This window comes from Pezoporus wallicus, unplaced genomic scaffold (genome assembly GCF_028554395.1).
Source record: "Pezoporus wallicus isolate ANWC-B61680 ecotype Strahan unplaced genomic scaffold, APGP_CSIRO_Pwel_v1 contig_8000, whole genome shotgun sequence".
NCBI classification, from domain to species: domain Eukaryota; kingdom Metazoa; phylum Chordata; class Aves; order Psittaciformes; family Psittacidae; genus Pezoporus; species Pezoporus wallicus.
Window position 1 is genome coordinate 563,043 of NW_026635009.1, and position 24,515 is coordinate 587,557.

Here is a 24,515-nt window from a genome sequence, read left to right on the forward strand (position 1 = left end):
TAATCTACAGAAGTATGGCATAAAAGATGCAGCGCCACTAAGAATCAGTCTCATTTGGGCGCTGGGCAGGTACAGACACTTTCTTACATTAGACATGAAAGGAGTCACTGAGTACAATACTTTGAGTCTGATACCATAGAAACCAAAAGTACTTTGAAAGTTAAAGGAAAGAGTTAATAGTCAATGCTGTGAATCTGGCATTTATATTTCAAAAGAAATCTCAGAGTACAAAAGTCTGAAGTGGAAAAGAATAGACAGCTGCCAACAGGCTTTTTGCAAAGGTAAATAATGAACAGTAGAAGGTCAAAGCTTGACGATATTAACATACAGGATAGGCAACTAGAAGAATCTGTTTAAGAGGCCCTTAAATATAGAACAGGCAAGGCAGTGATTCTGGAAGTGCAGGTGGCAATCACACACAGTGCTTTCTATATCCTCTGCTTACCTAACTTAAAAACGGGGTCATATGGTAGAGTGTTAGACATTTTTGAAGTGGAAACTTAGGTTGTAATATGTCTAGAGTATAAATCTGTGATAATTAAAGTATTCATGACCTGAACAAAATAAATCCCAGTATTTTAATTGTGACCACAGCTGGCTGGCTGGCTGAACAGATCTCCAGTCCATTAAATCAGATGATTTAATATACCTTGGAAGGAAATTATGTGGCAAATAGAACGATCTCTGATGCACCTAGGAGTTTCACAACAGTTGAAACTTCTGCTTCCAGCTCTTTATGGAGAATTTAGCAGTTTCGGAACTGCAAGGCTGCTCTGCATCCTCACGCACTGATAGGAAACCAAGCCCTTTGCGCAGAGGCATTCCTTTAGATTTCATAGGACACATACTGAATCCAAGATGTTATCCCCCAGTTACTTTGAATGCCACTTCTCTGGCATTTTCTAGCAGACTCAGTTTTGTCAGAAAGTTTCTGGCTACCATTACTTGCAGGGACAAAGCACATCTAACCACCTGTGACAGATGGGGGCTCAGTTTGTGTCAGCATAAAGTGCATTTCATGGCACTACCTGCCAGTAATTCCAAAATAAATGTGTTGTTCAACCCATGGGAAGTATTAATAGGGATTCAAAAGCTGTAACAGGCACAGCAGGAGAAGAAAAAAATATGGCTTTCTGCTAGAAGGAAAATTCAGCTGTGTCATCTCCAGCATTCAGTGCTATTGATGGCAGTGGAAGCTCATCTAAGGATAGTAGAAACACCACTTTTTGCTACTCTTTTCTGGTAATAAAAACCCCACTTTTTCTGGTAATAGCCTCAGCATACTGCTATTGTCTTTAGAGATTACTTTTACCCCGGTGTTTAAACTCGTTAGGTATGTGTGCTCCTGTTCCCCTCAGCATAACCTACTACCTAGTTACTGAGGCCTAATAAAACCAGCAGGATGGTTCCAACTTTGACTAAATTGGCTATCATCACCATGGCAGTCAGGTCACCTCCACACTGATACAGTCTTATGCCAGTCTTCGCATTTTAAACTGCACAATGTTGCCTGCCTGTTAGGGAAGCCAGCAGCGAAATACACTGCAGCTGTTTGTATCGTGTTTAGCTATTGGCTATATTTATATGGTAATTCCAGCATAAAACACTGAATACCATTCTACACACATGCCAAATTTAATCATTGTTAGGATTCACAGTAATAGAATGCTGCAGCAGGCTAGATTAGGAATAATCAATTAGATGTAGTTTTTTTCTGCAGAGGTTAGTTACTGGCCACTTGGCCACTGCATCCGGCTCCAGATGAGTTAAATCAAAGAGATAAAAAAAAAAAACATACAGAAAACCTCCAAACCGAACTCTGGGCCTCTGTTGCTGTTCAACATGTGGATACCACCAGAATAACAATGACATAGTTCGGGTTCCTACAGCATAGGTTTGGGTCCCTTTGTGTTATTGAAACACCTCACCTTCTCCATGCCTTTGTCTCTCACAAAGATGATAATAAAACCTCCAAATTAGAATTAAACCAGTTAATGGTTGTAGAGCACAGTGAGCTTCTTAGTGAACAATATGCTCACATCAAGTGACAGCAGCAGGATTTTTGCTGATAATTACATTTTCCTTACAGCATTCTTTACCAATTTGTCTGAAACTATTGGCATCAGGAATAAGGCATTCTCCCATTTCTCATTGTATTGCTTCAGTCTTCTTTTGAAGTTTTCTTTACACTTACTGACTTAGTAGGCATTTCATTTTTTTTTTTTTTGTTGCTTTTCATCACAGGTGGCTGATGTTTCTGGCTGGTACACTCAGGGTGAAATGTGATCATTAAGTTAATAACCAGTTTAACTACACCAGTCTGCATTTAAATTGAAGTAAAAATACGCATAAGTAGCTTCAGGTTTACCTCTTCAGTCCCTCTCATTATATGTAATAGCTTGATAATTTTATTTCTATATAGTAACTATTTTCATGCCAGTACCTTTTTGTGCATACAGTAATAATGTTTTTGTCGTTGAAAATTATCCTGGAGATTGCAGAGCAGACACAATAGTTCCGTCCTGTTACTGACTGTGACTTATCTCAGTGTTGTCTCCACTTTTACTTTATGAATTTTAGCTCATAAGCAGAAACAGAGCTTAATAATGTTACAAAGACCTAATATCGCCAATCTGTTTTAATTGATGTTTATTATCATTAATATTGAGAGGCAATAAGCAAGCAGCGCTGGGGAGTCTCCGCACGGCCGAGACGCACAAGGGGAACTTCTGGACATAGTCTCTTGTGCTTTTTGGTCTTGGGTTTCAGCCAATCCTGTTGTCTTCTTTTCCCAGGCTTCTTGGGTTTCAGCCAATACTGTTGTCTTCTTTTCCCGGGCTTCTTGGGTTTCAGCCAATACTGTTGTCTTCTTTTCCCAGGCTTCTCCACCTGTTGCTGGGGTCTTGTCTCCGGGTGAAGAAATATCTTAGAAAGGTTACTAAACATCTTGGTAATGCATTAACAGGAAGATGTCCTGTAACAGGACGTATGTATCTCTTAAGTTACCTAGCCCACCCCCCCCCCCCAAGAACATTCATGCAATTTAAACAATGAATAAAACATTTCTTTGCACAATATTGCGGTTGACCCAGGGGAATTATTCCCTTGTTTCTTCTTCCTCCTTGCTGTGGTATTGACAGGGACACTTATCATACCCTTTGCACATAGCACAATGGTCACAAGGGGTTTCATCTCCACACAATGTGCAGTGATCACTAGGACCCCGGAGTTGCTGACACGAATCACTCTGATGTAACTCACAATAACAATATATGCTAAAAAAAAAAAAAGTTGACTGATGCATGCCTCCTTTAAATAATATTAAACATTTTGCCTTTTTTGCATGAAAAGGTAAGAGACTTCTGTGTGAACCTGTCCAGAATTGTGTCTCAAAGCACTACATGTGTCATTCGTCACTGGGACAGAGCTAGAGCTTTACTCAAAGGCTTAATAATGTTAATATAGTCTTTTCCAAGTGGTTTACATCCCAGGAGCTCAAACTCTTTTATGAAAAATAATTAATTATCCTTCAGCATAGCTTCTGTCAGGTAGGCTAAACAGTTATCCACAGTTATTAGAAGAGAAATTCAGACACAAACAGGTTGGTAATTTGCGGGGATCACAATGGTGAAGGTATAAGGTGGCAATCCTGACCTGTGGCCTCTTCAGAGGCTTGTATTTCCAGAGTGTTCTCACACCTGTGCTCTACTGTTTCAGGACTGCTGGGAACTAGAGTGTTTCAGTTGTGCCTTTTTCCTCAAAACCTTCCTTAAAAATGCATATGCTTCAGAAGGGGCCAGAGTAGGAGGCATACTGTAGCTGCGTTGGGTTTATGAGACCTGTGGACTCACCTATATAAAGGGAATTGGCAGCTGTCAAAGGAGCTCATTTAGTCTTTAGCTTTTAGGATGGGAGGTTTAGAAAAGCTGGAGATGGGATGCAAAAATGCTAACATTTCTTAAAAGTGCACAGGTGAACATGTATAAAATATGGATTGAATTCAGTTCTTTCTCCTGGAAGACCATGCCTATCCCTCTGGAATTGGCTTTTAATCTCTTCTAGCACTCCTGAGTCTCCATACTCAGTTCTCTGTATCCTTGCCTTCAAATTTCTTCCCATTTTAACTGCTTAGTCCGCTTTTTCCTCTCAGAGTTCCCTTAGTCAAGCTTTGGCCAATCCTCCCTCCAGTTTGAGATCTCCATGAGAATTAATCACTTTGCAGTATGCTCACAGCACATGTACTGATAAACTGTGCCACTCCTTATATCTCTATTATTCTAGCTACATCTCTAAGTTTGCAGACAAGTTGTGAACTAATCTCTTACAGTTTCTATATTTATTTCCCTCCACTTCCAGACTTGTGGTGCCTTGATTATATTTTTGATTCTTTTGAAAACATTGCATAATTTTGGATAGCTTTTAAAAATATTTTCTGGTTCAAGCACACGTTGAGTGGGATGTGAAGGAGAATCTGTCACTGTTCTGCAAGAGGTCAGACTAGACTATTGCTTGTCACAGAAATTCTTGTGTTGACTTTAAGCATATATTTAGGATGTAAGGCTTGTTCATGATTCCCCTCCTGAATTACTGAAATCACAGTATGATGGCTGATCTCATACAAGGGTAACACTGGGGCATTTACAGCTAGAGTTGCAGACTGGAAATAAGACAGTTACTTCCCCCCCCCCCCCCCAATTTTCTGAGCTCAAATACTGATTTTAAAATACATATGTACATTTAATATATTTGTGCCTTGTTTTTCTGATTACCACCATTATTGGCTTTAATTCATGGTAGCATCAGAATGACTTCCTTCCTGCTTCATATTTTTGGAAAATAAATTTGCTCCAAAGCCCATTATGCTGCAAGCAGTTAAAATAACTCCAGAACCTCAAAAAGCAACAAGAGGCAAAACTATACTTACAGAATCTTTGTTCTAGTTTCTTTTAACTGATGGCTGATAAACATCTAGTGAATACTGAATTACAATTCTGCCATCTGTTACTGGTAGCACACCATGTTGGGTACTCTGCTATGAAGTTGAAGACATTGCTATGGCTCCTCATTCCCACACATGTAGATAAGTGTGTGAGGGGAAAGGTGGGGGCTGGATACAGTCCCTAAGGCATTTTCAGTTGTGTTCAACCTTCCTCAAACAGATCTAGGATTCAAAGGTTTTTAGGTTCTATTTCAATGTCTAAGTTAGTGACTGGAATTTGAAAAGACCCATGTGTTTTACACTGTGAAGTTAGCCATTGATGACAGCTGGATCAACACTTTTTAGGACATCCAGGCTACACCTCAACTAAATATACCCCAACAAGCACAACGATTTCTAATAGGAAAATCCATCTCCTACAGGCAGCAGTTGTGTGTTCACACACACAAGGTAAGCCTTATTTTACCAACCAGTTTTGCAATTTGAGTTTTAAAAACAGCCACTGAGAAATGGTTGTTCTGTCATGAGAGACATTTCAAAATCTGTCTCACTTTTTTCCTCAAAACACTGTTATCTTGAAAAAAAAAAAAAGTGATTTTTAACATTTCTTTGCTCACCTTCTTAATTACGAAGGAAAGCCAAAACTTACAGACAATATGAGCAGGATAACTTAAAAAAAAAAAGTATATATTTTATATATATTTATAGAATTTATTTTGCTTCCATTCTGGGAGAACAGATCTTTGTGAACTAAGCTCATGCAGAGGCTGTGTTTATTGAGATTTTGTAGTTTCATTCCTACTCCAAGTTTCTGTCAGAAATTCTTCTCAGCTGTTTCTGCTTAGTCTGTCATGAGGGACTTCAGAATTTGTCTCCTCTTAATTAACTGAATAACTTTTTTTTCTGATTTTTTTTTGTCTCCTGTTTTGTGCCTAATCATGCGGAGTATACTTTGACCTCTCTATTTTCTTTTTTAAACCAATCAGCTTAAAGAGGCCTGCTTTCCAGAATATGTCACCATTTGGGTACCAGAACATGCAGGCACTCTGTTTTTTTTGTCTCTAAATTCTTGTTCAATGAAGGCCAAGTATAGGGAACCCTTGGAATAAGGTTTTCCAGAGGCCTAGTTGCCTCTTGCCAAATCCAGCTTCTATAAATAGGTTTCTTCTCCCTTCAATAAGCACAATTCATAACTCTCTTTCTCTGTGGATTAGAAGAGATAATACATCAATAACAGAGAAATAATCATAGAAGGACTCAGGCATTACCAATTGCCAAGTAATTTCTACATAGTGCTATTTGTCTTCTCACTGATTTCAGTGCAGTAGCGAGAAACATTCAGCCTCTCAAAGAATTAGGTCCTATGTCACTTCTCATCACATCCTTGCCCTTTTCTAGTTGGTTTATCTATGAGTCAAGTTGAGAGGGTGGAATGGCATGAAGAGTTCTAAGAATTAAAGATGGGAAACCCTCACCAGTTTACACTGCCTGCACTTGCACCAAAATAGGACTCTAAAGAGTTATAAGTAATGGCTTTGAGTGAGTTTTGTAGCCATCTATGGCTGTTCTTTCAAAGTATGTAGTGATACCAATTAAGGAACTGTAGCTATAATTATGTATTGAGTTGGGATTCCTTAGAGGTACATAGATTCTTACAGGATGAAAGTCATTGGCTTACAGATTCTTTCACTTCAAAATGGTTATATGGAAAGTAAAAAGCAAGACAGTAGAGAAACCACTCAACATAGCATTTAGCTAGAATATTCTTTACTACTTGCATTAATTACCCCATAGTCAGATAGTTCTCTGATTAAATTTACACTCATAAAAGAACCTATTAAGGTAGTTTAACTAGTTTAACCCATTTTCTCTGGTTTCACACACAGGTCAACTTGACATCATTTCAATGGCTGAAACAACAATGATGCCTGAGGAAATTGAGCTCGAGATGGCAAAGATCCAGAGACTTCGGGAAGTCTTAGTCAGAAGAGAATCAGAACTCAGGTTTATGTAAGTATCAATACTTCTGGGAAAACACTATGCAAAATTAATCAAAATAGGAAAGAATACTATTTAGAAGACTTTTATCTGCTTGACATTTTAAAAGGAAGAAAGATAAAGAGCATTCCGGTTAGGTGAACGCTTGCAAAATGCCACTGGGAAATTATTTTTGTAGTTGCAAAGGAAATTACCTTTTTTATTTGGCACCTTTTTTATTCAATATGATTTGCAGAAGACATAAAAGGGATCTATTTCTTACAAAAGGAAACTTTAGCAAAGCACGTGTCTACAGAGCATATTTTTATACCTGACGTCAATCTTTATGGAAGGATGTTTGTCTGAAGAAAATATCAACAGGTAGGGGATTTGGAGCTTCCACAGTCTGACCTAATTCAGGCTTTATTCCTCACTTCATTAGTGGTCTTAGATAGTTCATGTCACAAGAGAGCACACTGTGTTCTGGACTAATAGCATTCATGATTTGACATTTGTTAAATGGAAACCATTAAGTTATGAAAACAAAACACATTTTGGTGTATCAAATTAAGTAGCAATACTCCAAGAGGGATTTTGGGATTTTCAAAACTGGCAAAAGGGCCAGACATAGGAGCCTCATTTAAGGTTCATGAGTAGTAATCTAGTTCTGATGATGAAGTCAATAGGGTTTATATTCCTAAATCACTGAATTTAGAAGACCAGGACTTATTAATAAATAGTACATTATTTTGAAGTCCCATCTGTCTGTGAGTACCTGGGGTCAGAAACTAATACCTTTGCTGGCAGGCTAAGAACCTCAGCAGATCTAAAACCTGCTGAACCGAGACCCTTGGCATTAATGAAGTAGTCTGAAAAAAACCTGCTCTCTTCTCTCTTTAAAATACAAAGATAGGACTGATACTTTAATCCTTGCACCTGGAGGTTAATTTCAGTGCCCTGACTTGCACTGCTAGAGATTGAAAGCCTGACCCTCAAACAAGCACAGATATCGGTCTATTATCCCAGAAGACTTCTAGCCCAGAATCACTGCTTAGATACCTTTGGAAATAAGGACAGGTAACAGTGATACTGACCTTTAATAATTCTGTAGTGGTACAAATAAAAGGAAAGGTTTTGTCACACCTGCCCCTGATAGTTGAATACTACTTGGTTATTGGCTTGTACATAGATTTAATCTGTAAGAAGCCTCATCTTTGAACCCTGCACTTTTCTTGATATTTTCTGTATCAAACAAAAGACTGCAGCTGTCCCAGTGAATGAGAGCCATGGTGGACATCTGCTTGTCATTGTTCTGCATGCTCTTCACTTGTTCTGTTTGTTCTTGTATCCAGTCTGTTCTGTTCATTTTCCCCATGCTCACACTCATGACACTCTTTACTGTGTATTGCCTAGCAGGTGTTTGAGGGAGGAATTTAACACAGAGGAGCTTGCTTATTGAAAATGGACTATAACTGACATTTGTACTGTGCAACAGTACTCTTCCTGCATTAGATGTCCAAATAAACTCTGCCTAGAGCTACCTGGGAACACTCCCCAGCAGTTCACTGCCTGCGTGAGGAAAGCTGTTCTGAGCATCACAACCTCCGCTAGGTTTGGCCCTTGTTATTAGCAAAGCAGACAAGTGACAGGCAGCAACTGCCAGAGATGGCCCTACTTGTTTGTCTTTTTTAAGTCATGGAAAGCTAAGCTTGTTGCTGCTGCCCCTGTCTTCAGCAAGAGGAACTGAGATCTGTGCCACTGCCATAGACACTCTAATTCCTTCAGTGCACATGACCAAGTGACTATTTTTCTAGGGATATTCACACAGATTTCTAGTCTGATTGCTCCCTTCTCTGTGGCAGAATATCCTGACACTGCTCATTAATCCTTGAGGGAGTTAAACTCAGTTTGTTAACACCACCGACTGAAATGGTGGTATGGCATCTCTCTCTGCACTGGGACTCCACTTGCAAACCAAGACTGCACTGGTCATGAGTTTTCAAGCTTCCCACCTTTCTAAGCTCATTTACAACAGCCAGGTTCTTCATACCGGCTCATCAAGTGTGAAAGAAAAAGCAGCCTCTCTCACCCAGCAATGGCCTCCAGAATGAGAACATGCTTCCATTAATAGCTTTTAGGAGTCCAATAGGTTGTCTGTTTGACATTATCTCAGTTTTTAAAATGTTTTTACATTTTCTTCCTAACAAGTGAAAAGCATGTTGCTAGCGATGCCCAAGTAATAGAGCAGCACCTGTTCTTTACTGCCTTTCACTCAGGGTAGTTTATGCTGACAGAGGACCTCAATTGCATTTGTCTTCAGTGACAAATGTCTTTTAATGAGCTCTTGCTGAGTTTAACAGCACAGCTCACAGTTACGTCAGTGGTACAAGTTTTGTATCCATTTAAGCAAATTACCTAAACTAATTCATAGGCATATTGTAAAAGACTTTATATGTGGCCATATATTTTTCAGTTGTTTCCTGAAGTAATGCATTGCCAGTGTCTCAAGGCCAGAAGTCTATATGTAGGTCATGAATTTTAGTAATTGTTTTCTTCTGACAGAATTAGATCCTCCTATGAATGACCTATACAACCAACAGCATGAAACTGAGCCACCTCAGACAGGCTGAAGAAAAACTCAACTTTGAACATGTAGCTGCTAACTAGCAGTACTCCTATGCTCAGACCACTGAGTTCAAAACCAGCTTTAATGAGAGGCAGATCTCTTTAGGTCTTGCACCTGCTTTAGCTTGTCATTCAACTGTAACAAAAGGATAAAACATACATACAGTAGTGGAGAAAATGTGTATGTTTCTATTCTTTTCTTTTCCCCTCATGCTGTTAGCAACAGAGTAGGAATTCTCTTGAGTTAAATTTGACTTCTTTTAGTTCTTATAAAGGCATAAATATGATGAAATAATTCCCTATCATTTACACATTCAGCCACAGCTTACATTTCTAGCTATGATTTTTGAAAGTAGTGGTTCATTCTTCTCACTGTCTCTCTGTATGACTTTTTTATTTATACACATGTAGCCAGACCCTGAAGCTAGGATCTGGCTACTTTGTACATTGTAGCTGTGCTTTAAAAAACAAAACCCTAAAACTAAAAATAGGGGAAATAAGCTGTAGGGCTTGTTCTCGAGTGTATCACTAGTCCTCATGGTGACCAGGACTTCCTCCTGTTGGAGGCATACAGTCTGTCAGCTTTACTTACACAAACCAGCAACTACCACAACTCTTCACAGCACAGACACCCTGTTTTAACAATATTCACGCTTAAGAATAAGAAAAAAACCCACACTGCAAGCTAGACCTGTTGCTGATAAAATCAGAGCAGACTCTTTCCCTGTCTGAGCAATGCAGGTTTAATCTATAAAAGGAGCTTGCTCTAAACCTGCAAACTTGAAATTACTGTTTTCCTTTAAGAAGACACACAAAGAAGATAGAGATGGGATAATAATAAAAGACACCCTTACTGATGTTTGGAACGGCTCTGTAACAAAATCTGTTGTCTTACATGTTATGGCAACATTTTGCTGAAACAAATGCAGTAGTCAGAAAATAAGGGCATTTGGCAGAGAACTGCTCTAGGTTAGTGTATTAGCCAGAACAAACGCCCCCCAAACCAACCAGAACACACCTGCCCCCACAAAACAACCAACAAAAACCTAGCAAGGATTGGATGCTGAGCAGACCTGAAGTTGGTTTGCATTTTTCACACTTCTGTGCATGAACCAGTAAAAACTTACCCTGCTAAGATGTGACATCATTGATAATGTAATAGTCTTTCAGGCAGTTCCTCCGTTGTGTTCTGTATGGCATGTGTGTCTCTGCAAGCAGCATGAACTTTACATGAGAGAGTCTTTAGGAAAGCATACAGACAGCTTTCCTTGCTTTGAAAGTTCAGGTATCAAGGGTATTTTTTTTTACTATAATAATACTATGAGGCCCACATTCTCTCCCCACTGAGCAAAGTAACACCAATGACTAATGAAGGCTATAATTTAACAAATAGGATAAAATGAAGTGTGTTACCCCTACATCCTTACTCAAATCTTACATTACAGTACTCACAGTTGGTAACACTTCAGTATTTAAATAAAATCTTTACTTAACAGTTCATCATCACTAAAAGCTTTAGAAGAGTCATCCTGTAGGGGTGAAAGAATGAGTGGGACGATGAAGAGACAGAAGTGAGATACTTAATCATCATTGTTTCAAAGCAAGCCTTAAAGTATTTGAGAATCAAGGATTAAACAAAAAAATAAAATTATTTAATAGTATTAGACTTAAGAAGTGGTATAGAATACTGTTTAAAACCCATACAAAACTATATATGGGGTTTTCCTCATGCATATTCAAGCAAGCTCAGTCTCTCATGTTGTAGCCTGTATCTATCAATCATGCTATTAGTTCAACAAATCCAGATTTTCAGTTCTCAGAATTTAAGTGAGGAAAATTTCAATTATATTTAAACAAATTTCACATACATTTCTATGACTGAGTTAAAATATCAAAGCTCGTTTTTTCAGTTTACGACTTTCCCTCCACCTCTTTGCAACAGTCACAGTGTGAATAATCAAGCTGCTCTGTGCTGTACTGGATATTGAAATTACTCACGATCTTCAGTCTGTGTAATCATCAGAAAGGTTAATGTTCCCGGGAAGGAATTTTCCACATTTAGAAAGAGACCTGGACAGTCAGTCAGGAACAGTAACTCACATATGATACTGAATTCAGTCACCAGATGATACTGAAGTCACTCACCTGCCTGTGGGTTTATGCTTCTGGTTAAAAAAAGTCCTTCGTAGAGGCCCTTCCACTGCAGAGCCATGCCTGCAGTGCTAATTGCTTGCCCTCACAGGTAAAATGAGCTCTGTGGCTGCATGAGGCAGAATGGCTGCCATTTTGTGGCAGCTCAACCATGCTGTACAAAATGGCCACCCTGTCTGCCGGGCCTGTGCAGTGGCTGTTCCTCTGATACCCACCTTGCTCTTGAAACAGCTCCGAGGAGCTTTTTCCCTTCCTTACAAACTCTGTGCACTCTGTTATTGTCTGCTGGCCTGTGTGGCACAGAGGGCCATGGGCTGCCAGCTAGGGTCCTCAAAAACCAGTGCTTTTTTAGTGACCACCTCCAGTGCCTCCGGCTCTGGCAGCAGGCAGTGAATGGCTCCAAGTACAGCACCCAAGGTGGCCACGTATCCTGGTTCAAACCTGAACTCAGAGCAGAGTTTACAGAGCACAGCTCTGAAAATTAAACTGTCAGACATCTACTGACAGCTTCCAGAAATTGCATCGTTCCTGGCTGGTGAACAGGTCAGGTATGTAGTAATATCCATCACAATTATTTTAAAGTTCAGAAGATATCTTTAAGAAGGTGTTGCAATTTGTCTGCATCTCTCTACTGGGCCCACAGAGCAGTATATACTGGGTTTTAGTGACCAGTAATTTACTGTTGAAGGGGAATACCTGTTTTTGGTATTTGCTCTTAGACAAATGTAGGTATTTCTGTGTCACCGTGTTAAAGAAAAACTTCCCCAAAATACAGAAGATGTGAACATTCAGTGAGAACAGTGGAAAGAGGATTTATCCCATTTAAAAATGGAACACCAAAAGTTAAGTGAGGACCACAAATAACCGTACAGTTTCAATCCATGTGATTTTTTCTCTTTTGTACTGCCTTGTATTCCATTGTATGGGCTTTTGTCTCTGCCTTGCAGAGAGAAGTGGAAATTCCTTATTAGTGTACTAAACATAATGTACAACCTCATTTCAGCAATTAAAAACTAAAGCACCAGAAGACAAAAATACATTTAAACAATGTAATGTTGTGGAACTCTGAAGTGAAACAAAAGCACACAGTACAGGAAACTCCAACTGACATCTCTGATTTTGTGAGGCTTCTTTATTGCAAAATGCAGCTTTTTAGTGTTGCTGGGTGAAGCGCAATAAAATGAGATGTGTGACGGCATGCTCTTGGCCCCTGATATTTTTGTATCTGAAAGCCAAGGAAAGCAGCTGAACTATTTTATCCATTTAACAGGTTACATGCTATATACCACAGTGAAACAGTTCATCTTGTGTATACTTTAAAAGAGGCCAGCTTTCTGATAATTCTAATTCTAATCTTTCTAAAAATAATTCTTGGTTTTCTGTTTACAGTTACAAAAAACTAAGCAAAACCAGCCGAAGCAATTGATTAACAGGTTATGTTTCGCAGACCTTGGTATGAGTTGAAAGTCAAATATGCTATTAGCCTTTGTAAGCCTGTCCTTTGCTTTGCTCCATGCTGTTATTTCCTCCTTTAAAAAGAAAAGGAGGGCAGCTGAAGACAGCTGTACTGTTCATATGCAGGAAGTCCGTATTATTTCCAGCTGAGTATCTGCTTGCTATGAAGAATTACCTAAAGCTTACGTGGAACTGATTTTCAGACTATAAAATCAAGTCTTCCTCAGTTAGGTAATGCTACAGTTTACGCTGTGCAATCATATTTTAGCTCAGGCAGCCATAGTCACAGCAGAGCAGATGCACTGTCATTTGCTCTGTAATTACATTATCGAATCTTATTTTTGTCTCAAGGCTGTGTCTCAGTTAGTGCCCAGGATGAACCACCTCAGGATACGTCAAGGTTATGTAGCAATTGTGGTTTTTTGCAGCATCTCTCCTTCTATGCTACTGATATTGTGAAATTTCATAAAATTATGCCAGGAGCTGTTGTGACCATCTCCAGCCAGCCCAGGAAATGAAAATACAGCTTAAGGCCATTGTATGCTATCGACAGCTCTTCTGGGTTTATTTTCAGAAAGCTGAGGACTCAGCCCATATTGATATGAAGGAGACAATATGTATGGAAAAGCTGTAATTCTACAACTAGCCACTGTTCCTCCTCATTTGCCTCAGACTTCTCTCAGCTTATTTCTTAAAATGTTCTCTATAAAAAAAGAGCCTTGGGTCAAACTGTAAATTTTCAGTCTGTCTTCACTGTTAAGGGAAGCAGCCACACCACTACAGAAAACGCATGCTCTCTCTCCCTTTCTAATTCTCCTTATCCCACTTCCTTTTTTTTGTTTTCCTGGTGAGATAACAGACCCAAAAGCTGAGGGGGCTGCTCAGGCAGCATCCTCTCTGTTGCACAACGTGTGTGGCTTCAGAAGCAGTTTAGGATTTGTGTCACTCGGGAGCATGGAAATCTACTATGATGGAAAATACAGTTGTAAAAAATAGATAATGCATGTGTTAACTCGCTTTAGCTGCTGGAGGAGACAGGCAGCAAAACCTCAGACCTCTGTGTGATACAGGAACAGATCAAAACTGAACCTTAAAATCATTTGTAGTGCAAAATACATGCATTTTAAAATGTATTATCGTATTCTGACCCAATAAATATTAATAGCATAGGTGAGATCTTACCACCCACAATTACTGCCTATGCCTGTGAATAGAAGAGGCATGGAGCTCTTATAAAATAGCATTCACTGTCATCATGAAACATGCTCCTCAGGAAATCTGTCAGTGCCTGATACTGCTGGCTTTCCAGATGGAGAGTAAAAACTTGAAGCCAGCTATATTGGATGACCTTGAACTAAAACTGTGAAAGTTGCTTCCACCTGTGGTAGCTGTCTTCAGTGGTTATTTCTGCCATGTAGGTGATACAGAATGGCAATTTTTAAATTTATAGGGAAAATATTAAACAATAATCCCTATTAGGTTGCTTTAGGCGGTTATTGAAAACAGTTTTACGTTATTAAACTTGTTTTATCTGTAAAAATATTATAATACTTGGTATTTGCTTAATGTCTGTGTGGTTATTACAGTGCTAAGCTAATACTGTGCAAAAGCCAAATTCACCTCCACATTGACTTAGCAGAATTAAAATTGGTCATTGTCTTTGTACACTTTCACTGCACGCTTAGATTACTCCCTCTTCAGAGTGCTTCTAATAGCTACATCACCCAAATTCTCCATAGGTCTATTCAGGTTTTTAGACGATTTCATACTGTTATGTTTGTTTACTTGTAATCCCAGGAACATTTACCTTTTATGTAGATATGTTTGTTGCAGTTTGACTTTGTCCTGGTAATAAACTCATCCTAGTAGTCCCACATCTTAATTAGCTGTCCAGAGTACATAATTAATCCCTGTTTTGTTTTGCTTTTTCTTGCTTCCAATTAGGCTTATGGGTTGGGTTGTTTTTTTTTTTTCCTTACATTTTTAAGCATTATCCTTTTCCCACTTTGAAAAGCAACCCCATAAATCTCAATTTGCTGTGACATCGATGTATCCATTTCTAGTAGCAGTAGAGGTGGGATCTTCAGTAATGGTCATTCTATAGGACATTGGACGCAATAGTAGAATCTCAAATTTAGGGCAGATCTATGATGGAGAAAAATTTATCATCCATATTACTAATAAGAAGAGTTAGAAGAGATAGATAGGATTCTCACCTTTGTCTGTTGCGGTATGCATAGCACAGTGGTATTTTATAGCATAAGAAGGTGTGTCTGCCCATTGCCTGGCTTTATGCAACCACTGCAAAGTGAAATAACGTTAAGCTACACAATAACTGCAGAAGTGAGATGTTAAATCCTTTGGTGATGATAATCTTCAGTAAATCAACTTAGAAATCATATGTTTTAATTTAGAATGAGTGCAGTAAATTCAGCAGACTCACACAAAGGAGGAACATGAAACAATCTCATTACTGGCTAAACTCAAAAAGTAATAGTGTACAAAAAAGCCTGCTTTGTGGAGTGTTTCCATTCTGAAGTGAGAAAAGGCAGCAAGGATTGCTGTCTTTATATGAATGAGATTCATTTCAAATTTCAGTTACTTTTTCAACCAAATACTTTATCTCTGTTTTAGTGACTCAATAATGTAGCATCAACTGTGACTTCCCAGTGGCTTAATGTCACTTGTGGCAACAGTGACACACACTAAGCATCACCCTGGCTAAGTGTGAGAGGTCGAGTGTAAAAAAGATGAACAGACTGTCAAGAGTGTGAATAGCACTGGTAACTTACTGGTTGTATATTGCTAAGCAGATGTTTTGACTTTTGCTTTCTTGCTTCCTCTGCTACTTTTTGTCTTTGTACTGTATCTTATCTGTTTTCTCTCTTCTGAACTTAAGAATGGAATTGTTAGGACTGTTTATTTACATGTGCAGTATCTAGTGCTTTTCTCTGAATTTTGGCACCTAGCTGTTAGTACAGAGCAAAGAAATAATACCAACAAACCCAGTTTGGTGTTGGGTTTTGTTTTTTGGTTTTTTTTTTGTGGTTTTTTTTTGGTTTGTTTTTTTTTTGGGGTGGGGGTTTGTTTTTTGGGGGTATTTTTTTATTAATAGAGTAGTTGTTAGTGTTTTCTGGCAAGATCTGCCTTTTCATGGAAAGGAGTAATAAATCTTTTCTCCTTCACAGTTCTATAATCTTAACAAAATATCACTTCCTGTGAATTCCTTTTTCTTTCCCCCAATTGTATCTTGCTCTAGGATCATAGGCTGCACTTTGATGCTGTAGAGAAGGAGGCAGTTTTGTGATGATGTATATTTTTCAATAAATGGACATGTCAGGTTGTCAGCTTCAGAAGATAAGGTACGATTAGGTAAAATATCAAGGCCAACTTTAGGAGGGATACCATGGCTATCCCATTGATACAGCCTGGTGTGTCACACACTGTTCTGCAAGATAGGATTAATATGTGGCTGTGACTGTGTGTCCCCATTCGTTTTTCCCATCCCAAGCATACTGCAATAGTGTCTCACCTGCAAATATCCAGAAGCCTCGAGGAAATAATCAGGAAACTGGAAGATGCAAAACTGGTTTCTGTAATGAAAGTTGTCGAATACTCAAAGTTTGAGGCTTCTGAGATTAGGGATGACATGTCTAGGGGACTGCCATGGATCTGGGAGCCTCAAGGATGTCAGCATGCCATCTGTAGAACTAGGAATTCCTGAAAGGTCCAGCTCTGGTGAGAGTCTCCCACTTTTTCACATGGGAGACTGGAAGCCACAGGAACATGAATTGAGGACCAAATTGCAAAGTTCCAGACTGTGCACTTTAAACTGAACAAGATAGCTCCCAAAAGAGGAAAGAAAAATGCCTTTGTTCAGTCTGATCTCTCTGCAGAGCCATCTCCTTTGCCCATTTTGACAGCAAAGGGTCAACCCCAGAGGAAAAATATGACATTACATTTTCAACTGTGTTGCAGAAAAGTTGCTATTTTAAAATGCTCAGAAAAGAGAAGCATTTTTTAGTGGTGCATAATGCTGAACATACAATTAGTAAAATATTTAATGAATTGTAGACTTAATATCTGTTAGTTGGGATATTTGTGGCTTAAAAGAGAAAAAGATTAAATGGAGAGACTTTCATTATCATCTGTGTTGGACAGCTAGGGAAATAATTATTTCATAGAAAATATTCTTGAAATAACATTTTCTGCATTGAATATATGTCATGGTTGTCACAAATTGCTGTTAACAGAAGAGTGAACAGCTCTGGGTATCTTTAATCTTTTGATTTAGTAATTTTTAGGTCAGTTATTTAGCACTGTATATCCAAATGTAACCTTTAATCCCAAACTGGTCTTGATTTCCCAGTGCATAGCTACCTGTGGTCTGGTTTGCATGAGTGGATGGTAGAATTAATTATCTGTCTGCCATGAGACCATGCATCCAAGATAGTGTATTCATAATGCATCATTTACATAAATAGTGCTCACAGTTACTGTGGCCCACCCTTTTGCACAGTTGATCTTCCTATAAGGCAAGGATGCTCCGTGATAACCTGTAACTGTTGACCCGTGGTATTTCAGCAGCCTCTTTCAGTTGCCTTCTGCTATAAATAGGAGACCACAGATCAGTGGTGATTCAACAGTGAATTGAAAAGTCCTGAAATGGACTGACTGTCTATGTTTCATTTTATACCTTTATATTCTTTCCAGCTTTGATACCAAATAGTTGTTCTTCTGGTTTAAAAGCAAAGATCAAATATGTGAAAAGGTCAAATACAGAGGCAAATTAAAAGGAAATGACAAAACGTAACACATAGCCAAACCTAGAACTTCCCCCTTCTGCTGCTTAATAACAAAAAACAAAACTATCAGATCAGTTTAAATGAACCATGCACATAAGTTGGCCCTATGCTTTTACATGTATGCTTCTGCAGTGGGGTTATGCTTCTGGATTTAAATCTAACTTCTCTATTGTATATTTTTAGACAAATTAACTTAGTTTTTGTTATGTAGAGCAATATTCCCCTTCACAGTGGGGCTCCTCTTGTTACTAGTGAAGTTGACAGTAAAACTTCATAACTGACAGAGGAGATGGCCAAGCTCAAGGGAATTTAACAGCGTCAATGAGAATGAAATACAGACAGCTCCTTTAGACGCTGTTCTGAATTTCTGTGAAATATGCCTTAAATATGACCTCCAGGGACTGAGATTTTCAAGTCCTGCCATCTTCAATTGTCTGAAGCGACAGCTGAATTACACTGTTACTTTGCAAGTTGTGGTCCAGTGCTTCTACCCACTGTTCCTCCATCAGAGAGCACTTTTAACAAGAAAAGATAGACACACTTATTTTATTAGTTAATCATAGGACTTTTGATTTGTAATCTGACCTGCCAAGCACGCTGGTCAGCAATCTGTTATCTTAATTGCCAGCTCTGTGTCTTCCAGCCTGAGCAGCACCAGGTGCTAAGCTAAATAACAAGGTGATAAACACACATCATAAATGACTCAGACAACTCATTATGTTGCCTGTGATTTCGCAGATTTGTAATTAGAAGTTTTAAGAAACTAAAATTAGTTGACAGGAACAAAATGGAGTCAAATGTGGAAGAGGGGCATACATAAACTTCTTGTTTTTTTTGTATTTCCAGGATACTTTCACCATTCCGCATTTGCCACTGCTGTGGCAAGGCCTTAAACACCTGCAGTCCCCAAAGGCAGTCTCCACTTATGTCCCTCCTCCCCACCTCAGTCCTTATTTTAACAAATCTACAGCTTGACAACACATCACTGTCTATAGCAATTCTCTTATTTTTCTACGCAGCTCTTCAGTCACACAAATTTCTCCATCACTACTGGCTGCTCTCGGCTGGTGTTCAGCATGTTCATTTGTGACACCACCAAGAAGATGATCTTCTTATACTGAGACCTTCTCCAGATACATGTAATCATGTCAACTCATGACTTCATGTAACATCTGATTCTTAGACTTTGATGTTGCCAGCCTAGGACGTGGCCTTCAGAAACTAACAATTACAAGCACGATGCTTCTGGGACAGGAGTGTATTAAAAGCAAACTAAAAATAACCTAAGTGCCTGCAAACCCTCTTGGAAGAGAGAGATTGAAACCAACAAATCCACTCTACATTCACTTTTTAACTTCAAGCACTTAAATGCAGAAAACAAAAGAATCTCAGACCTTCTCTTACAGACATGCTAGAGGGAGCACAGATCTATTTCTAGCTTTGAAAGTCATTGAGCACAGGCAGCAGCTCTCTAGACACACTGAATTGCTCTGCTCCTCCTGAAAAATCAATGAAAAAAGATACTTGATGCTTATATAGCTGCTATTAATAGTTCTTACTCTCAAATGTTAAGCATTTGACAAACTTGTTGGGCATCTCTTCTTCTTTGGCTGACCATTAGTGTGGTTAGTGATTCTTCTACTGCTTTTTACTATCATGTTTGCTTTTTTTCCATCCCTAGCTTTAGATAGTACCGAGGTCTTATACTAGGGAATTTGGTTTTCTTCCTCAGCTGAAAACAGAAAAATAATTTCTAACAAACACTTGTGTGTCCAGTACAGAATGTTTCTTTCTAAATCCTGCCTGCCATTATCTTCCATAGCCTCGGAGACCTGCCAGACCACAGCTGAATAGGAGGTCTCCTCTGTTTTCCTTGCCCTGCTCCCCCTCAGTCCAGATGGTGCACAGCAGAGGTGGCTCATGCTGTCACCTCATTGCAGATCTTAGGGGAATGAGAGAGCTCAGAACATTATTCTCCTAGTAACTGGACCACAGAAACACATACTGGGGGCTGAGTCACTGTGCCAGATTACTGCAGGCTCTTCCGACCCACTTATTTTTCTGTCATTTTGTATCATGTTTAGAAGATCTTTTGCTGTTTATTCATTATGAGCTATTTTGTCTTTTGGGGGGGCAAACAGAGTCTGCTTTTAGGTTTTGATGCTGCAGCTTGAGATACCAGAAGAGAAAAGAAGAATAGACGCTTATGTGATATCTCCAAGCATACAGAGGGTTTCTTATAATAAGCCACCAAGAAACGGAAAAACAGAATTGCAAACAGTGTCAGGAATATGTGAAAGCACACTGAGAATTCATCCCTAGTTCAATGCTATTGCAATTACTGTAGGAATGGATTTGGGCTCCTAATAAGAGAAATGTTTTATCATACTCATGTGTTTAAGATTACTGGGCAGACATTTAAAGCTCAGCCCCAGGGGAAATCTGACTTATTGTAACTGCTGCTGGCTTTACTGCTGTTTTTTCTACAACATCAAAATGATTTCACAGGGACTGGCAGGAATGTACTGTCTGTTCCAGAGTTCAGCAAAGGTTGTTTGTATACTGCAGATTTTATGCAGATATCTCGAGCAGCTTTGCAGGTGCTGAAGAGTGTTCTTTCAGTACTGTCGTGGTTTAAACCCAGTCAGGCAACTCGTTCACTCACTCCCCCCTTCTTTCCCTTCCCCTTCTCCTGAAGGGACGGAGAGGAGAATCGAAAAGAGTGCAACTCCCACGGGTTGAGATAAGAACAGTTTAGTAACTAAGGTATAACACAAATCACTGCTGCTACCACCAATAATAACAATGATAAAGGAAATAACAAGGGAAGAGAATACAACACCTCACCACCAGCTGACCGATAACTCGCCCCCCCCCCCCCAGCCTGACCAAGCTCTGACCGATACCTCCTCCAACCCTGCAGTCTCCCAGCCCTTCCGGCTAACTCCCAGTTACCTCCTGGGCATGACGTGCTGTGGTATGGAATACCTCTTTGGTCAGTTTGGGTCAGGTGTCCTGTCTCTGCTTCCTCCCGGCTTCCCCTCCTCCCTGGCAGAGCATGAGGCTCACAAAGTCCTTGGCCAAATCAAAACATCCTTGTTATCAGCTCTGTTCCCGAGCCGAAAGTCAAAACACTGCACTGCACCAGCTACCAAGAAGGAGAACATGAATGCTACTGCTGAACCCAGGACAAGTACACAGACCCGAAGAGTGTTCTTTCAGTACCCTATGCCATGCTGTATCTACAGGGAAAAAGACATTGCATTCTGCACAGACAAACAACCTGGCTGCTCTCCTTCAAGGAAAGCATCAAGTGCACAGCGAGCGTAACAGTGCTCTTAAATAAGCTGGACAATAGTTTTAACTTCTCCTCTTGCCTGTCTTGCACTCTGGTAGATTTGACTTACAGCAGAGTGCTGCAGAATTAGGCTCAGCGTGTTTCTCCAGCTTCTATACAGAAGGTTAAGGGACCCAAAGGAGCTTTGTTGTCTCTACTCTGCAGATTACTGCTCACTTTAAGATTCCCAAAGCTGTGTTTACTTCCTAAAGAGGCCTGACAGTAATACAGATATGCTCTCAGTCAAACCCTGCTGACAGTCCAGCTTTCAAATGAGAAATCCACTGGGATTTGGGTTGGTTTTTTTTTCCTCCCAGAAGCAGTATTAACCTCTCCTGGGTTTCCTGTACTGCTGACGTCCAAGGACCAGGGCATAACGGGGAAGGGAAAGGAAGGGCCATAGTACCAGTACAGATAGAACAGCATTCCAAGAGCTTTCTTTCCCAGGAGCTCTTCTTACATTTTCTTTGGGGGCAGCAACGTTACTCTTGCTCAGGACAAGAAGACTGCCCTATGTTCAGTATTACTAGCAGATGTGTGATGTGCTTTATAGATACAAGCAACTATACCTCCTGCTTTCATTAAGTCAGGTGGATGAAGCCTTCACATGGTTGTTATTAGCACATTACACAGCTCTCCTTTAACCATAGCTTTTTTTTTGTTTGTTTGTTTCCCCCTAACTAGCACTATATAGTGGATGAAGCACAAAGGCTTTTTTTTTGACACAGATGGGAGGAAAGATGTTCCACATGCTTAAGGGGATTGGTACAGATGGTGGGTTTAGTCTTTGTCCATCATCAGAATGCACTAGCCTACACAGCTGGGACTCTGGTGAGATCATCTGACTTACGACTTTTGGAATTCAGATTATCACAGAGCTGTTAGAGCCCTCAAGTGCTTGGCCGCTTCTCTCCTGTGAGTTACAAGGCAGGAACAAAATTTAGGTCTCTCAAAAAAGAAGTGCTAAGAATATACATGGAGAGTGCTAGCTGTGTACTCTGCAGTCAGATTTTAAAAGAGCCAAAATAATGGGAGGAATTGCAACTACAATTGCAATATGAGGCAGTACCTTTGTCACAAATTGAGCTAAAGGGACTGTAGGGACGACTGAACATCACAGATTTGGTTTACTTGGAAACATACTGCCAATGACATTTTAAATTCCTGAAAATTCTGAGAGAAGAGCAGTGGCATTGGCTTTGGGGAGGTCTTTGAGGAGGGCAGGCAGCCAAACTGATAAGAGTGAAATATGATAATTGGTATCTTTCAGATCTTCCCAGACTGAATCCCAGTCTATCCAGTACAGAAAAAAATACCCTGTGTATGTCACAGAGATGACATTTGTAGAAGCTTACTGTTCTCTTCACTAGTTGAGGATCTGGCCCCTAAATACAGTTTGAATACAGCAGCTCAATACCGAACGATTCTTACCAAGAAACTGTCATCTATGTTAACCACAGTAATTTCCCTCAAATGTATTAACAGTCATTATATTAATATGACACCCAAACTGCATGAACATTGAATAGATAAGGAGCTGTAAGGCTTGCTCCCATCCCAGCATATTTTGAATACTGATTCTCCTGAGGGATGGTGTTTAAGATTCTTAATTGATAAAGGGAATTTTAGTACCATTTAGCATGATGGATCTCAAGAGTAAAACTGGCTTTGCTTGTGATCAGCATAAATAATACGGGGAGCCCAAGAATAATCATCAGTATAAATGCCTCTGCCTCCAAATGCCCTAACACATACAGCAGTGAGCTCTGGACTAGCCCTGAGGCTATCACGCCAATCTTCCCAGTGAAAGTAAGACTTACAGGACGTATGGTGAGAGGGCTGATCCACAGCTGAGATGATGATGGCACCTAAACAAGAAAAAGATGCCAGCAATAAAGACTATTATCAGAAATACTTCACTGTCATATTTTTTTGCTACCTGCCAGGGAATAATTCAGTATAGGAGCTCTCAGGAAAAGTACCAATTTCAGCAAGAACTAAAGGTGCAGAGTTTCTGCTAATGTCAGATTTGTTTTTTCTTTAGATGTCTTCTGTGTCTTCACATTAATGGATTTTCTGCGCACATCGACGATGTGAAGCATTCATGTCAGCCATGGGAGACATTCACCCAAGGCACAAGACCTCAGAATAATTATATGCCAAATTATAACAGTTTCCAGATCTTTGGTATCAGAGTTAAATTATTAGTAAGATCACAAAGGAAGTTGGAATATAAATTATGTCTTGAATTAATAACTCCCCAGAACCTTTCCACCTATTACTGGTTGGTCAGCTAACTTGCTATCTGTTAAAATTGGTGAATGAACAGTATCAGTATCCTAAGGTTAAACTTCTGCATTTCCAGCTGATGCAAAGGTCCCAGCAAGGGACAATATCCAGATGAGATCTGGATGTTTGCATCAACACAGGGTGGAGTTTGCATGTGTCTGACCATGCTTTTCTGTTTCTGCAGGATGGATGACATCCAGCTATGTAAAGACATTATGAACCTTAAGAGCGAGCTGCAAAATTTGGTAGCAATCCCAGGTAATGGCTATTTCCCAACCCAGTCTTAGGATAATGCTTGGGTGATGCACAGGTGGGGATGGTGTCAGGAACACCCCTCTGCCCCTAACAATCAGAAACATACCCCCAAGGTTGAGTTTCATATCTCTTTCCTCCCATCCTTGTATCTATTTCCCATTTCCCTTTCCATTTTTAATCTCCTGGTCTCCAAATTTCTTTTCATGCTGTATTTCACTGTTGCCTTGAAACCTGCAGCAACCCTGCAAATATCACTCAAGGTGCACATTCCTTGTACTCCCTTGGCAATCTCAAGGGAAACACATGGCATAGGAATTGTCAGGTAAAAAAGACGGTGCTGACGTATCGGAGATAAAAGGCAGAAAGGAAAGGGATAACCATCACTGTCAATGTGATTGATTTTTTTTCTAGATATACCAATTCATTATCATACCTGTAGTTAAACCTACCATCTAGAATAAAATAAAAGGTTTCTATAAAAAGCAAGGGGCAAGTCTTTGTATTTTGCCTGAATTCTCTACAAAGTCACTGTTGTAGACAGCTTTGCAGTCTTTAACTCCAATCTCCAGCTGAAAACATTGAAGAATTTTGTTTCACTGCAGTTTTGCTGTTTTAGATCATCCACAACAATCCTACTCTGTTCAAGAAAAGTACAGACAGATCCTGCAAAGCCATTTAAAGT

General features: G+C 39.6%; 2 protein-coding genes across 2 annotated transcripts in view; one reads left to right on the plus strand and one right to left on the minus strand.

The window, feature by feature from the left end:
* The window catches only part of PDXDC1 (pyridoxal dependent decarboxylase domain containing 1), a 103,718-nt gene that overhangs the window by 64,756 nt on the left and 14,447 nt on the right, over window positions 1–24,515 (minus strand). The window lies entirely within an intron of this gene.
* BMERB1 (bMERB domain containing 1) overlaps window positions 1–24,515 on the plus strand; it is a 48,485-nt gene that overhangs the window by 17,556 nt on the left and 6,414 nt on the right. Inside the window, exons 2-3 of the mRNA XM_057407214.1 lie at window positions 6,826–6,949; window positions 23,763–23,836. Coding sequence (XP_057263197.1) covers window positions 6,826–6,949; window positions 23,763–23,836 — 198 coding nt within the window. The remainder of the gene's footprint in view (window positions 1–6,825; window positions 6,950–23,762; window positions 23,837–24,515) is intronic.